Source organism: Neopelma chrysocephalum, unplaced genomic scaffold (genome assembly GCF_003984885.1).
Source record: "Neopelma chrysocephalum unplaced genomic scaffold, ASM398488v2 Primary Assembly neopelma1_44, whole genome shotgun sequence".
In the NCBI taxonomy this organism is placed as follows: domain Eukaryota; kingdom Metazoa; phylum Chordata; class Aves; order Passeriformes; family Pipridae; genus Neopelma; species Neopelma chrysocephalum.
This window is the reverse complement of record NW_020897703.1, coordinates 17,413,028-17,429,023: the sequence shown is the minus strand read 5'-3', so window position 1 is coordinate 17,429,023 and position 15,996 is coordinate 17,413,028. Positions and strand designations below refer to the sequence as shown.

The window sequence follows — 15,996 nt, the reverse complement described above, 5'->3', positions numbered from 1 at the left end:
AATAACAAAGCAGGCCTCCTTTACCCTCTAGAGTCTCCCAGGGTGATTAACACAACCCTGGTCTTTATTTGGCTTCTGTTAAGCAGGACTACTGACTGTAAGTGATACTGATGATACTCTATTACTGCAAAGGTGTCAACACAACTGCAGATGGACCAGCACTGGGGGCTCTTGTGGGATGCTCGGGCTGGAGAGTCAAGTGCCATGTTGTCTGCAATTCCATCTCCAAAACAGTACAAAAGCAAAAGAAATCTTCATAAGAAAATTCTATTGTAGATGTCTTCCATGGAGTTTCTTGCGGGAATATATGCTGAAATACATACAGTCACGCTACAGTAAATTGTCTTAATTACTTAGTGTTTGACTGACTTCAGTGAAAAAGACCTTCTAATGAAAGCTTGAAATTGCCAATTTTTAGGGTAATTCTTTATGTTCATGGGATTTTGTGCACTAACGGCAGCTGTAATGAGCACTCTGTGGAATACAAATCAATCAGTGGACTCATTTTAAGAAGAGGTCATTGAGACTCTAGTGAAAAAAATTGTATAGCAGCTGATGTGTAGCAGACTGTCTTATCTGTCATATTCATAAAATACTAAAATATCTAGAAAGATAAAGCCAGGTTCTGCTTATAGTTACACTGCTGTAAAACCAGGGTTATTGTGTTGATATCCCTGCATTTAATCTCCATCTATATCAGAACAACAGAACACATTATTTTCCAAATGCTGCCCAAATATAACGAACTCACTGGCATGAGAAGGAATGCAGAAATATGTTGAATTTAGGGTCCTGCCTATTGAAATCAGGGAAGATTTGTTCGTCAGCTGATCTATTTCAAAATAGACATCTTTGGCTTTACTGTCATTGCTTTATATTCTAGCCATCTGGCTACACTCAGAGAGGCAAAAGTTGTTTTCTTTTTAAAAGACTCATATTTAATGCTAAAGATTCTTCTGTCTGGAGGATAATCTTGTGATACTCTGCACCTAGAGCATGAATTAAAATAGAAACTGCTCTTTTTAATTAACTCTTCAGGACCTGATGACGACGCAAACTCTGTACCTTAGCAGCGCCTCTGTAGCTCAGTGGAAAACAAGTTACAAATAATATCTAGGTAGTGCTTTATTCAAAATGTGAACTTCTCCAGTTTCTCCTTCCTTTTGTAATGAAATCCAGTAATTGGTTTGGAATGAATTTTCCAGAAGAGAAGTTTTCTATCTGTGTATGTATGGATAAGTCCACTTTCTGTCATACAGACTCTGGGTTTCAAAAGGTTTCTTTTTTCCTTTCTAATCTGCTTCCAAACGTAATCATCAAACCCTGCCTCCCCCCCACCCCGAATTCTAGTGCTTCCTCTTTCCTTTTGCACTAAGACAAGTTTCACTCTCTGATTCTGATTGCTAGAAACTATGTTTTACTGAAGATGATTATTTTGTAACTTCCTGCTTTACCAAACCTGTACAAACATCATTTACACTCTTTATGGGACTTGTTTTGGCCTGTTATGTGTTTTGGATGCCTGCCAAGTTTATAGGCAATGTCCTCTGACATTTGATGTCTGGAAATTCCAAAATCTTCAAAGTAATTGTCAGAAGGTTTGTGTCATGCTTTTTGCGCATGCACTGGCAAAGGACGGGAAGAAATGGGATTGTCACAAGTCTGGATCATATAGCTATGACACTAACTCACAGAAATACTGGCATTAAAATCCAACTTGATGGGATGCTTACCAGAGATCAGACAGGGTTTTTTTGTGTGACATGGTCTGTAGTATCGAAATTTTGCGTTATTCAGACAGTGCCAGGCTGCATGATCTAGATACATTTTCTCTTCATGTATTAGTCTGCTGCAAACAATATTGGTGAAAGTGCCAGTAATTTATTACATGTGGAGAAGCATGGTTTATTACTGCTGTAATTTCATTAACTGGAATTTGTCATACTTAATCAGGCCAGCTATGTAGCCTAGTGTTTCAGAAGGTGGTAGATTTTTACTCCCTTTTCAGCCATCCAATAAAAACTCCTGTAATATGCTGAGACAAATTCAATTTTGTGCAGAAAATTAGGTGAATGACTTCCTTACTCCCACAGAAAGCAATTTATATTCCAAACCATAAAACAGACAATCCTCATCGTTAACATGATCTGCATAACTATTACTCTGTTCAGCAGAAATGACATCTTCCCTTTCCTTTGAAAAAAACTACCATATTATTTTACACTACACCAAGTATATTCTTTGGTAAGGAGAAATGCCCACTGTGACTTGGATGGAAGGATGGTTAATGGCTCAAAATATCTGGAGATCTTTGGATTCCCAGCAAGTGTTTCGATTCAACTGTTACAAGCTCTTCTTGTGTGATGTTCACAAATATTCCTGTGATAGTCAATCTGTCTTTCTATGTAGGAACAAAGTATTTGCTAGTCATCATGATGATTTGATATGTGTTCTTTAATTTAAAAATGTCCACTGCATTGTCAGAGAGCAGAAAAATGCCTATGTGCCCACCCATGCAACACAGGCAGCAAATATTTAGAAGGAAAAGTCAGTGACCAAGCAGCTCAGATAGTATTTTAAATACAATACCACAAGCAGGGTTGAAAAAGTGCAAAATTCAAAGATCAAAAGCTCAAAAGCTTTTGGTGCATAATTTGAACACTGGTGATCAAACCAGGCCTATGTTTTTCATAATATAGATGAGGAGCAGCATAAAATCAGTCAGGGAAAATGGCAATCCTAGTTCCTGAAATTACTGCTTTTCACTTAATTGTGTAAGAATATCATAATATTTATCGAATATCAAAAAGTACTGATACTATGGAGCAGGACCAGTATATGAGGGGTGATTCCAGAGAAGTCTATTCAAGTTTTATGCAGACTAAACTACTCTACAGAATGCCAGTCAGGGAGTTTAGGATCATTAAACTGCTAATTAAAATGCTCCTGTTTTTTTTTTTCTTGCTGTTTGCTTCATACTTAGTTGACTGCGACTGGTATGGAGTACATTTCTAAATACAGCTGAGTGCCTTCTGGTAGACTGGCTAATGGAAGAGTATGAAAAAGGAGGAAGCTGACTGCCTGTAAATATGAAAATAAAAAGCAACTGTGTCTGGTCATTCAATAGATAAATGTTGCTATGTTAAAGCAACATGGTGGACCTTTTTTGCCATATTGTTCCTTTATCTAAGAATAGCAGAAAAATGTTAAAGTAATTTGTATTCCTTTGAGATAGATTATTAAAACAATGAAATTGTTATATGACATATATACACATATAAGAAATAAAAGACTGCAAAGAGTCTTATGGTAAACAGTATGAGGAACTTTAGTGGATTTATTTTCCAGTGGGAGAAGGATGTGATCCCCACAATCTTTACAAATGCATGATGAGGAATAGATAAAACTCAGGACTTCATTTTGTATGCAAAATTGGAAATGAGAACTATTCCACCTTTGCTACCAGAAAATTTGTCTGAAAGCTGTTGTCATGGTTGAATATTAGAAAAAAGATTTTTTCACCCAGAATGTGGTTGGACGCTGGAAGAGGCTCCCAGGGAGCCTGACAGAGTTCAAGAAGCATTTGGACAACACTCTCAGGCAACATGGTGTGACTCTTGGAGGAGGTCCTATGCAGGGCTAAGGCTCAATGATCTCTGTGGGTCCACCTTCAAACTCGGCATGTTCTGTGATTCTGTGAATCTGTAATTTGTCTGAAGTTCTAGCAGACACATGAATTTGTATATCTAGAAGTCCTGCTTTAGCACCTTCAATTAGACATCTGTAGACCTGTCAGACCTCAAAATCTGAAACAATGCCAGAGACCTACAATAGTTCCTCAAACCAGAGCTGTTGAAATCCTTGTATTCTTCAGCACATATTTGTTTTCCTCCTTCTTCCTCACTTCTACTCATTATGTTTCCCTTCAAATTTCCCACCTATCTTTAGGACCCCCTACTTACAAATGTACTGTCAGATATGTGTGTGGTATTTGACTAACACCAAGGAAAAATGCTGTCTGTCTAGAAACTATGCAGGAAGATCCCTATTTCTAAGAAAAGTAGGTTACTGGAAGTATTTTAGGAAGGCTAAAACATTTTCTCCTCTCAGTAGTAAAAAGGTTCAGAGTTCTTTTTCTATAATTTTTTTTAATGATAGAAGCTTCATTGAATTCCAATTTCATTCATAATTTGGGAGTTCCTAAGACTGCATTATAGATATATATATACTATAGACATAGATAGATATAAATACAGATATAAACTAATGAAATTTCATCCTTATAGCAAGTTCTGGCAATTTTGATGAAAGGTTCCCGTAGATTAGATAATGACGGAGGAAATGAGTGGTACCAGAGACAGCTGTTTGAATACTGTTCTGTATCAGTGCTGCTTGTGAGAGTTTGGTAAGTTAATGTGTCCTTTGCTGTGCTTCCTCTCTGACCTATGAAAGTTTGGGTGATTCTGGAAATAGGGAACAACAGAAGACACTGAAACCTTCCCCAACCATCATGGACTAAAGTCTGGGTAACATTTCCATAAGGATCCATGTTCCTATTTTTAAATGGACTTAAAAAGGAGCTAGTTTTGAATAACTGAATTTGAGACACACTTTAAAAGCCAAGAATTTCAAAGCTGGAGTGAGTATGAAATAATTCATTTATTCTTTTGTGCAATTTTCAGTTCAATGAGATGCTAGGGATGGAGGGACAGCCTTCTATCTGCATTTTCTTTGCGCTGTCTGGTTTTGTATCAACTTTAATGCTAATCAGATAATGATCGAAGGACAATTCTTAATTTATACTTCAGAAAATAATGCTATACTTAAAAAAATCAGAAATGAAAATTATAACCACTATAATCATGCATCTCAGAATGAAAAGCTGAAGCAGTTCTCCTATCAAGCTTAGATTACTCTTCTCTTTTACAATGAATTTAGCTTTCACTGTAGCACTATTATTACTAATTTTTTTTCTGAAGGATGGCTATAGGTATATGTGACTGGACACAACATTTTGACCAGATTTGGCCTTTTGAAACAGCCTCTCTGGAAACAACTCCTGGAAACAAGACTCTTCTATGGAAGCTCCCTGAGATGGCTCCTAGGCACTGTGGTAACAGCAATAACAACAGCAATAATAGGAGCAGATGGAACACTGCGCTGATGGGCTCTCTGTTGACCAGGTACTTTTCTGTTAGGAGTTTCATGCTTAAGGTAAGATTTTGGGGACCTGAGGTCTCGTTTCCAGCCATATGCTACCTGCCAATATCACAGCTGTTTCCTGGTCATTTAAGGACCTAACGCTATAGCTGAATATTAAGAAACTCTTTTCTAATTAAGCCCAAGCCAACTGCATCAGCAAAGTGCTAACAGTTTAACACAGTTAAGTAACAGCTTCAATTTTTCTCCAGATTCTTACCCTACTTTCTTTCTGGGGACATGGCACAGTGCTTGGCTGAGTCATCTGTTTCTAAAGTAACCATTTAGACAAACAAGTTGGGGAAGGGGACAAGAATGGGAAAGAACAGGGGCGGGGGGTGTTTTCCCATTCTCTTAGAACCACTCGACTTCATAGTTTTAGGTAGGAGAACCAGTTCCTGAAAGGTTTCCTTCTCTTCTATATCCAGAGCCATGGCCTCTGGATACCTTGTGTAATAAAGCTGTGTTAATATGGTTTGGCTTCTTAGCCTGAGCATTACCTACAAGCAATGCACACTTAAGGTAGTTATACTAATCAAAATTCATTTAGAAGTTTATTAGAACTCTGGCTTCTGTGCTTACTTTGAGAACAGAGCAGTAGACACTTTCAGAAAAGTCTGGTCAGGAAACATAACTCTTCAAGTTAAAATTAAGCACTACATGAGTTTACTTAGTTAACAACATTCTAAAATTGAAACACTGCAAGATGTATTTTATATTCCACTTGATTGTTACAACCTGTGTCAGCATGAGTAAGTGAAAGATCCAGTTTGTTGTGAGAACTTTTTGTGGCCTTTTAAATTCATATCCATGGAACTAAAATTTCCTTGTTATGAGTTTCCTGGGCCAGTTGACACTGGAACTGTCCCAAGAAGATTAAGATTTTAGAGCCAACATTAACAAAAATTAAAAAAGATACTAGCAGAAGTGATGATGGTTGAACTCTGCAGAAGTCTTTTCAAAGCCTCAAGTTTTCAAGCTTTCAGTGAGCCTACTTACACTCTGCATTTTTCACCTGTATATTGGATTTCATATTCATATAAACAACTCTAGTAATGTCCCATTCAGCGCAGAATAGTAGATCTGCATTCAGAACTAGCAGAGCAACAGAAACTTCTTGCCTGAATGTATTTCCCTTGAAATTAGCAAATTCCTGCAGAACTGCTAGAGGAAAATTAGAAATGGGCAAGAAAGGATTGTATTCTGTGCTGCTGAAAATGACAGCTGGATATAGATGGAGCAGCTTGTTGTCCCTCAGTTTTCAGCAAGAGACTAACTTGCCAACCCAGCTGAGAGCTTTGTTTGGAACTGCCAGGCAGGAATGCTGCTAATTTTAAGCCGTCACAGAGTTTCTTGGCCAACTGTCAAGCATCTATGGCAACTGGCTAAGTCTGCACCTGCACCTGTGCAAGAAGTATCATCCCCTATTCTGAAAGACCCGTAGTGGGTGGGAGCAAGTACAAACCACTGTCTAGTGTGTATATTAATTTTTGCAGGTGACCTTTTGTGGTATTGCAACCCATTCTGGAAGCCAGAGAACAAGCCGGTATCTTGAATAGTCTTGTACCCTTTAAAATCACATTATGACAGAGTCTTAGCAGCTAAGATCAATTTTCACTGACACAGGTAAGAAATGGTGGAAATATGTGTATGTTGAGTGAGAAGGTCTTGTGTGGAATTGGAAAAATAGTGGTACTAACTGCAGATGCATAACAGAGAGCTGTGTTGATTTTGGTTTAATCCCTGAAAAACTCATGCAGGAAGTTACCATGGCAACAAGGTCTAAATCAGGCTAGCATGAACTAAAGGCTGAGATAACACAATCCCATTTTTAGCACTCTAAAATGGAGAAAAATCCTAATGATCACACTAAAGATGGAAACAATACAATTTCAAGCTGCATAATATGCTAGCAGGTCAACAGATGAAAGTAAAGAATGCCAGCAAGAAGACCATTTCATGAGCACCCCCAAATAAATACAAAATAACATATCAGAATATAAAAGTGAGAATGCTGGGTGTCTCTGTCCTATTCAAACTGTAGTTCTGAAAACAAAATATGATTGTTAAAAGTAGTGATATTACACATATTTTTTTATCATTTGGCATACTGTGGCCAGAAATGTATTTACCAGCTGTTTGTTCAGGAACTCTGTCTTTTCTACTTCAGTTCTTCTGAAAAACTCTGCAGGATCATCCCCAAATATTTATCACTATAGATTCACTATGCTGGTTCAAAATATGATGCCACTCCCTCCTACATTTAAAGGGTTGAAATCAATAGAATATTACTTTACAAGCCAGTATTACCTCTAGTACTCTGCAGCCTCATAGAGGATGTAGGATGGGCCACAGAAAAGGACCCTGAAGATCTATGACTGTGAGGTGTCTGCTGCAGTTATGGGAACATGTAGGGACTCTGAGCAGAGACCAGAGAGGGCCAGTAAGGCACTGGACCAAAAGAATAAGCAGTTCTTGCAAAGGACTCTTATAATTTCATCCTTTCCTTGGATGGACTTCATACATACCTCACTTCTGTCTAACTCAGACATTACCAGGTGGTATACAATCATTGCCAGGACTAAGGAGCTTGTCGTCAGTCTTGTCTCTTCTTCCCCAATGGTGGAAGTATTTTTTTCAAAGACAAAACAGTGGGAAATTACGTTCTTTCAAAAGTAATGTAAATAAATGTTTCAAAGAGGATGTTCAGTGTAGTTGACTGGACAAGAATGATAAAAGCCTAGGGGTCTTGGAACCACATTAACACCTGAGTAGCTTATTTGTAGTTCTGCAGCACGCACAGCATGAAAGATCACTTCCATCTTGTCTAGGTAGCAGCATATGTTTTCTCATAAGAAATGTGAAGGTTAGTCAGGCAAAGCACCTCTTTCAACAGATTCTTTGTGAAGAGCAGATTGAATATTTCATGGGGACATTTTCCTGACAGATTTGTTGTCAGTCTTGGCTTCCTGCCCTAAAGACGCTTCTCTGATCAAACAGCAATGTCATTGTTCTGAATAGCCACACTCTGGATTAGAGCCTTTCTTCATCAAGCATTATACTTGCTATGTATGTTTAAAGTGTTCCCATTTATTATCAGCTACTCTGCCACTCTATAAATTGGTATTATGCTGCATTTAGGATTGAAGTTTAACTGTGGAGTGTAAAAGACAGGCATACCAGAAACAGTAATTTGTCAGACAAACCATTCAGCCATAAATGTGTGACGTTATTAAAGGAATTGTGTTTTTCCTACATAAACATGAAAGTCCTATGAGTATCAGTTTAGCTGTCTTCATGACTGTTGCTGTTTGACCATAGCTACTGTCTACAGTTCCTGGTATTTAGCAGTACTGAATACTGATGAAATAGTTTAATATTTCACTGAATTTTCCTTCATTAGTTCCAAAAGCCACTAAGGTGAATGTAAGCACATAAAACATTACCTGAACTTTTGCCAGGACAACCTTTTACATATTACCATATGAATAAAAATTGGACTATGGTGAATCTACTGTGTCCTGAAATATTTTAAAATTTAAAATTTTAAAATATTTTAATTCCAGGGAGAAACACTACCTAGCATTAAGTTCAACAAAGCACTTTTCTGAGGAAATTAAATAATCCAATAGACTAGGTTGCCAAAGAGATTGAAACATCCTGCCTCAGAAAATAAGTGTTGTTTGAGATAATATACGTATATATATGTATATTTTAAAGGCACTAAGGTAGCTTAACGTTTGAACAGCTCTACACAGATAGATGTGAAGTCATGGAAGGGTGAAACATCTATCTTCTAGTTATATTTGAGCTTATAGGGGACAATGCACCGAGTATTTTTACTGCCTAGCTGGATTCTCAAGGGCTGCTGCAGTAACATCCAACATGGGACCCTAACGTAACCAATATTACCAAGTGAAATACCGATGAATAATGAAGCAGTGCTGTCTAACGTAAGAAATGAAGTTAATTACCTTTCTCCATTTCGCTTTGGAAGGACAATTTCCGTCTTCGTAGTTTGCAGTTATCTCCATCTGTATCATTAGTAGTTTGCGATCTTATTATGAGGTCAGACTTGTTTAATGAAATATGAAACAAAATGACAGATTAGTCCAATCTAAGGAGAGCAGGTTTGTAATAGGTGATTGACTATTAATCATGTTCAAGCTTTAAGAAAGGCAATATTACAGTCAGTCTGCATCAACCTCTCCATCTCCAGCTAATGGTATTGCCCCAGGCTAACATTAAAAAGTTTATGCAAATTGACTCAAACCAAAAATGTCACCATCTCATGGTGAAATAAAATTAACCTGATAATAAGTTTACATGGAAATACATGTGTTTTCGTGTTATCAGCTTCCATGAACTTGCACAGATGTGGTTTAAGAACCTCTAACAGAGAATATATACTATTGCAAGAAGTAATGTGGTAACTGATTGCAATTATATTTAACTACATGGTAATGATTATAAAGGTTAAATTTTACAACAGTAAATATAAGGCTGACAAGCATGAGGCACTTTATCCCTCATTGTCTTTCTAGGCCCTTCCTTCCTCTCTATCAGAGTTAGATCATTCAGATACTTATTCCATACCAGAACCCAATCTTGCCTTTTTCTGTTCATCTTACAGGCTGTGCTTTCTTTCCCTAATAAAACCAAGATGCATTTAAAACTGAAAAATTTAGAAATAAGCAAATATAACACCAGTTGAGCTCTTTGTGTACATACCCATGATATTGGCTTCAACCTACTTCCCTTCCCTGTGCTAGTGAGGTTTCCCATACCACTCAAGTAAGCAAACTGGCATGTGGGAGAAGAGCAGAGGGAAAGAAGTGGGAAGCATTTACACTTCTGCTATTACATTCATTGTAGACCTGGTGAGGTTTACAATGGTGGCCCATTGGTAGAATAACTGCAGGATGAAAAAGGTGCTTTTACACAAATAGGAGCATAGGAGCAGAAGTTGAGGCATAAGCACCTATTATTCAGATAATAAATTTAGATCTGAGTGATGTTTTGAAGATGAGAATGTGCTCATTGCATCTTTTGGGGGATGATTTTCTGGATTGCAATAGATAATGTAAAGTAAGTGGAATTACTAAAAACTATGATTTTGCAAGCTCAGAAGCATGGGTGAGCCTCTCCTCCCTTCTTTGTTTCTGTGAAGAACAGTGATTTTTTTCTTAGTGGCTGGTACAGCAGTAAGAAATAATAACTGATGAATTTCTAAGATACATAAGCAGTGTGAAATTTCTTTGTATTTTACACCACAAACATAAGATGGATTTTTTTTCATTTTACTCAGATGTAAGAAAAAAATAATAAAACATTAATGACAATGTAAGCAAGAAGTAATTGTTCAGACTAAAATCATTAATGTGAATTTATCCTCTAAGAGTTTTTCAAATATGTGGATAGTCACTTTTAACTTATATTTATCACTAGACTATATATTTATTGTATTGTATTTCAGATGTAATTGATAATTATGACCTTTACAATACATAAAAAAGGATAACTTTGAAAATAAAGAATATAATTGGTCTTTTATTTTCAGAATGATATTTTATTAAAAGGGTTCATCATAAAAAGAAGTGATACTTCTTGTCAGAAGTTATATTTGTTTTAATTTTTTTAAAAATAAAGATCCACATGTAATTAGCAAAGATGTCCCTATCTTTTACAGCCTAAAAATTAGTGCTATTTTCTCCTTGTTTCTCAGAAGGCCTTTGAGGCAAGAATATGTTAGTTCCTTCTCACTGAAGCTCTATTTTCCCTTAAAGTATAGTTGGAAACCACAAAATAACAGTATCTCAGAAATAATGAAGTGGGAACTAGTCATTCTGTGGGCAGTGTAGTCCATGTCTGGTGGTACCTGCAACCTTGTAGGGAAGGCTTTAGCCTCAGTAGCACGAGCTTGGCAATTGCCTTTCCCCACTCCCTTTTTGGCCAAATGTCGACTTTCTTTCCCAAGTCAGACTCACCCTGTCAGTCTGAAATAAGGAAACGCTGGTGATTTTTTGACTTTCCTGAAGATGCAATTTGTGCAAAAGGGAACATTTAGGACTGTCACTGTGGTAGAAAAGAGACAAAGAAATCCTTGCAAATATGAAGACTGACTGAAATTTGAAAAGGCCTAAATTTTTAGTCTCCTAGGAGGTAGAGTGCACTCCAAGATAAGAGAATTAACAATTCATGTTTGAAAGGCAATTAAATATTTTCTATTGCTAGACACAGAATGAATCTGGATGATCTTATTTATCCTTATTTTATGGATGTACAATTATATTTAGTGTCAAAAGTTCCCCTTGTGGTGACCTAGGCTATAGTCATCTGAAAAAAGCCATATTTTCCATGGCTTTAACAAAATCCCTCTGGGTGAAGCTTTAATACTATTTAAATATGGAACCAAATCCTGTTAGATTAACATCATCTGAATAATTTCATTGACTTCTGCTGTGTTTAACTGACTTCGGTAGGAGAAATCAGGTGAGTATATTTTTTTAATATAGGATTTGGCCTCAGGATTTTAGCTTTTAATTTTTCTAACCTTGGTTATTCAAATGCCATTCTGAAGTTTTGTTACAGAGTGACAGATTTGGCCCATTATGAAGAAAAAAACCAAACCACTTATTATATGTACCTTTGCAGTTTCATCTCTCAGATTAAAGGTCAGTTCTAGATTGGTGAGGAAGAGATCAGAAAATTCAGGGTACATATCCAAAACTTCTAGCAGATCTTCTCTCTGGATTTTATGTAAGTCACAGTAAGTTAAAGCTCTCACATCTGCATTTGACTTTCCTGGTTTTGCATAAAGATGTACCATCTCTCCAAAAATATCGTTTTTCCCTGCAGAGAGAAAATTAGATGGAGATTACTATTTTAAACATGAACAAACCATTAAATTGAATGATGTATTTCTTTATGATAGTGGCATAGAATACTTGATTTTACATTAAGTGATACAATCAGATTACCATTGAACCTATATTTTTGAAAGAAAAAGTAAAATTATTAAATATTAAAAGTGAAAATGCATAGGCATATAACTGGACTAAGTGAAAGCAAAATCTAGTTTCATCATAACTTTTCTTCAGTTTCATTAAAACAACATGACTAGAGCAGTTTCCTTTGTTCTTTCTTTAAAAACATTATTTGGCAGTTTAAATCATATTGTTACGATGACAAAGATGCAATTTCTACTGTTCAGTCCAGTACAGGAGCTATCTAGCCTGTAATATCATTTTGTTAAGAATTACATGAAGGAGCTGACCACACTTGAAATACATTTTAGTGGAGAATTACTTAACATTTATATTTTTCAGAGGGAATGCAAAACTTCTAAGATGCAGAAGTTGTTTTGAAGATGCTCTCTAAACATGGCTGCCTCTGTTTTGATACCATTACAATCCTTTCAATTAATGTTGCCACATTCACATTACCTGTTTGTTAAAATTGTCATCTCTATTTAACTGTTCAGTTTTGCCAAATCTTCACCTGACCTTCATCAGTGCAGAGCAGCTGCAGCCCTAGACCAGTGTGCTTAACGTGAAAACTTGACCGGTCTGCATCCTGGGCCCAGGAAGAAATTGATGAATTCATAAAGTTGTCACTTTTCTTGATTGCGAGTGCCATAGAAATTTACACATTTTTGATGTAAGAGATGAACTTGATGAACCACACTACTCATAATCAGGGACACTTAGACAGGTAAGTAAAAACCTCTGAGTGTTATATTTGCATGCTTCCTAGTTTGCTTGTGCCTAAAGCAGACCCAGCTGATGAGATGGAACAGCATGAGATGACACATTATCTTGATGACACTATCTAAACCTAGGGAAGGATTGCTTTAGACATATCTTTGTTCTTCTGCTCACATACCGACCCCGTGGATACTAGCAGAATAATCAGTTACAAGTGGACTAATAGCAACACACTGCCACCAGTCCTCATCTTGCTTCAGCTGCTTTTCTGACTGTAAGTTCCTACAGTGACTGATAAACAGAAAACATATGAATGACATTCCATATTACATTACTAGTTTAGGCTTCTGTACAGCAAAATCATTACTCATCTACTCAATTACTCTTTGCATTCTTATTATTTAATACAAAATTGGAGAAACAATTCTGTAGTCTTCTCTAGGTAGGGTTTTAGTTATTTTACTTTTAAAATTGCTGTAGCTCATGAAGTCTGACTGGTTTCACATGAGAGTTATCACCAGTTGCAGGTGAACTCCAAGATGGACTGAGTGTTGCCCTGAGCCCACTTCATTAGGAAAGAAACCAAGTAATTCACTATGCTATGCAAAAAAGAACATGTTAACAATATAGCAGAATATACTGGTGTTATTACATCTAGATCAGATTAATCTGTTAATCTCTTCTTTTTCTATATGCCCAGTGGACAGAAACAGACATTTGTGAAAACCTTTAGAAGACATTTTGAATGCCTAAAGTAGATTCTTCCAGTTAGCATATAAGGTGGTCTATGTGTCTCAATACCCTCATTACTGTTCAAGAAAATGGTGTCCTTGACTTTGATTCTTGCAGCATGATCAGAACTGGAGTAAATGGATATCTGCTTTCTCTCAACTTGCAGCTTACCATTTACCTAGGGATGTATCTGTCTAAAGATAAATCTTTAGATATCCAAAATTATGGGCTCTGTAGTACACATGAATTATTACAGTAATGTAAACTTTTCTCCTTAAATCATTTCTTTACTTGATTTTAAATAAGAGTGAGTAAAATATTCACAATTTTCCTTCCCCAGGAACAACTATGAATACTTCTTTCCAAATCTATGACTCTTTTAACATGTCTTGTAATAATCTACTTACCAAGGATGGCTACAACAATATCACTCTTAAGAATTTCAATAGAGCCTCTTGACACAAAGTAAAGAGCAGTGAGAACATCTCCACAGTGCACTAAAGTGTCTCCAGGAGGAGCATGTGTTGTCTTAAATTTCATAGCCAAAGCTCGAAGACAGCCTTTACTGGCTCCCCGGAAAGCTTTGCAATTCTGAAGCAAATTTTGGTTGAGGTGCAGACAAATGTCAGCTTGTAAGCATTCTGGAAACCCCTTGAGGACCTGGAAAGGCAAGCATAAGGATTTAATGAGAATGCTGTGAAAATTCCTTTATATAATTTTTATGTTTTCTTCCTGGACAAAAAGATAGAAGTGACACACAGATAGATGTAGCTCTAAGAGCTGTCAGAGTATTAAAATTCAACAAGTGCATATCGTAATCTATATTGCAAAGTTTATACAATGTGTGTATTAATGTAAATACTAATCTATATAGTGGTTACAAAATATGCTATTAAGCTTTGTTTCATTGCCAGAAAGAATATCAAGATGTATGAATGAACATACCACAGTAAAATAACAAATAAAACAGCTAAAGGGAGAGTCTTGACTGAATTTCACCTATTTGGACTAACATCTTTTTTTTTTATTAATTATATGTTTATTATAAGAGATGTTTTTGCTGAAATAACCATGACATTTGTAAAATGAGAGCTATCTCAACACCAGATATTTTTCAAAAGGAGGTCATTTTATTAGGATTATCATGTTAAATATATTCTGCTTGTGGGACTTGGATTTTTATCAGAAAAAGCAACAGGAGCCACTGAAACAAAGATGTAATGCAGATTTACATAGGCAGATGATTAGTTCAGCAAACCACAGGGGTAGTTGCTGTGGTCCTTGTTTGTGTCTTACTCAGAACAATGGGAGTTTGCCTGAAGTAGAACCGTGGGACTCCTCTTGGCTACCATGGCAACATATTAATTTTGTTTAGAAGGAAAGAAGTGAGCTATTTACAATGTGCTCATTATGTGTGAGCTTTTATAAATTGTCTAGGATAATATTACCTCTGATTCTTTTTAAATATATAAAGATTTCTGCTACTGACTTCATGGGAGTACTGCCCACCTTGTGGCTGCCTGCTGACATTATCAGGCACTACCCTTCCTTTGTTATATCCTGTTTTCTGCTGTCAAAGATGTGAATGGGATATGACTGGCTACAACTGTTGCATATTTCTAAAGGCAAAACCTGTACTCATGCTGTAAGTCTTATGAATATGTGAACAGGATGTGTCTTTTTGTTATTAGAGCAGTCTATTAATTCATTACTCTTTATCCTCTGCACTGTTTTTCTATAAACGTGCAAATATTTCTGCACAGAAAAAAAGATATATACAAAATTATTAATTTGTTGATATATTAATTTCTACTTCAGCACAATAAAGGTCTGTGCACTCACTCATTTTGCACAAAGATATTCAGAACTCATATCCCTTTCTAACGAAGAAGATGAACACATTTCTGATATGAGGCTTCTGTCCACACAAGCCAGGCTATGTTTTACAAATGAAATATTAGTACCTTGAACTGAGTTGAAATGTTTCTATGATTGCTAATGGAAATCAATGCTGTGAAATAACAAACAGAATGTTTTAATACATATATACAAAACTTTTATGAGCTTTAGGGCATTGCCACATGAAATTTATACATCCTCAGAAGAAGCCAACATTCAACAACAGTAAGCAAAAGAAAATATGATACATGAAAAGCTTCTGTGGTGCCACTCTGTTTTCAGTATCTATCACACCCATAGAAATATCTTAGTATCCAATTATGTTTTTTATTTTAATGCTATTATATTCAAAGAAAAAGGCTGTAGATTGTATCAACTTATTTGCTGAATGACACTGAGAAACTGATAAACAAATACGTCTGTCAAATGATACAAAGTTGGGGAAATATTGCCAGTGTTT

The 15,996-nt window shown here is 36.3% G+C and overlaps 1 protein-coding gene across 3 annotated transcripts in view; it reads right to left on the bottom strand.

The window, feature by feature from the left end:
• Positions 1-15,996, bottom strand: part of KCNH7 (potassium voltage-gated channel subfamily H member 7) — a 220,056-nt gene that overhangs the window by 12,730 nt on the left and 191,330 nt on the right. For 2 of the 3 annotated variants that reach the window (XM_027678733.1, XM_027678735.1), the window contains 3 exons: positions 14,045-14,297; positions 11,846-12,051; positions 9,174-9,273 (listed from right to left, as the gene is read on the bottom strand). In XM_027678733.1, coding sequence (XP_027534534.1) covers positions 9,174-9,273; positions 11,846-12,051; positions 14,045-14,297 — 559 coding nt within the window. Of the gene's footprint in view, positions 1-9,173; positions 9,274-11,845; positions 12,052-14,044; positions 14,300-15,996 lie in introns of all 3 variants that reach the window. The other variant, XM_027678734.1, reaches the window with a different exon arrangement.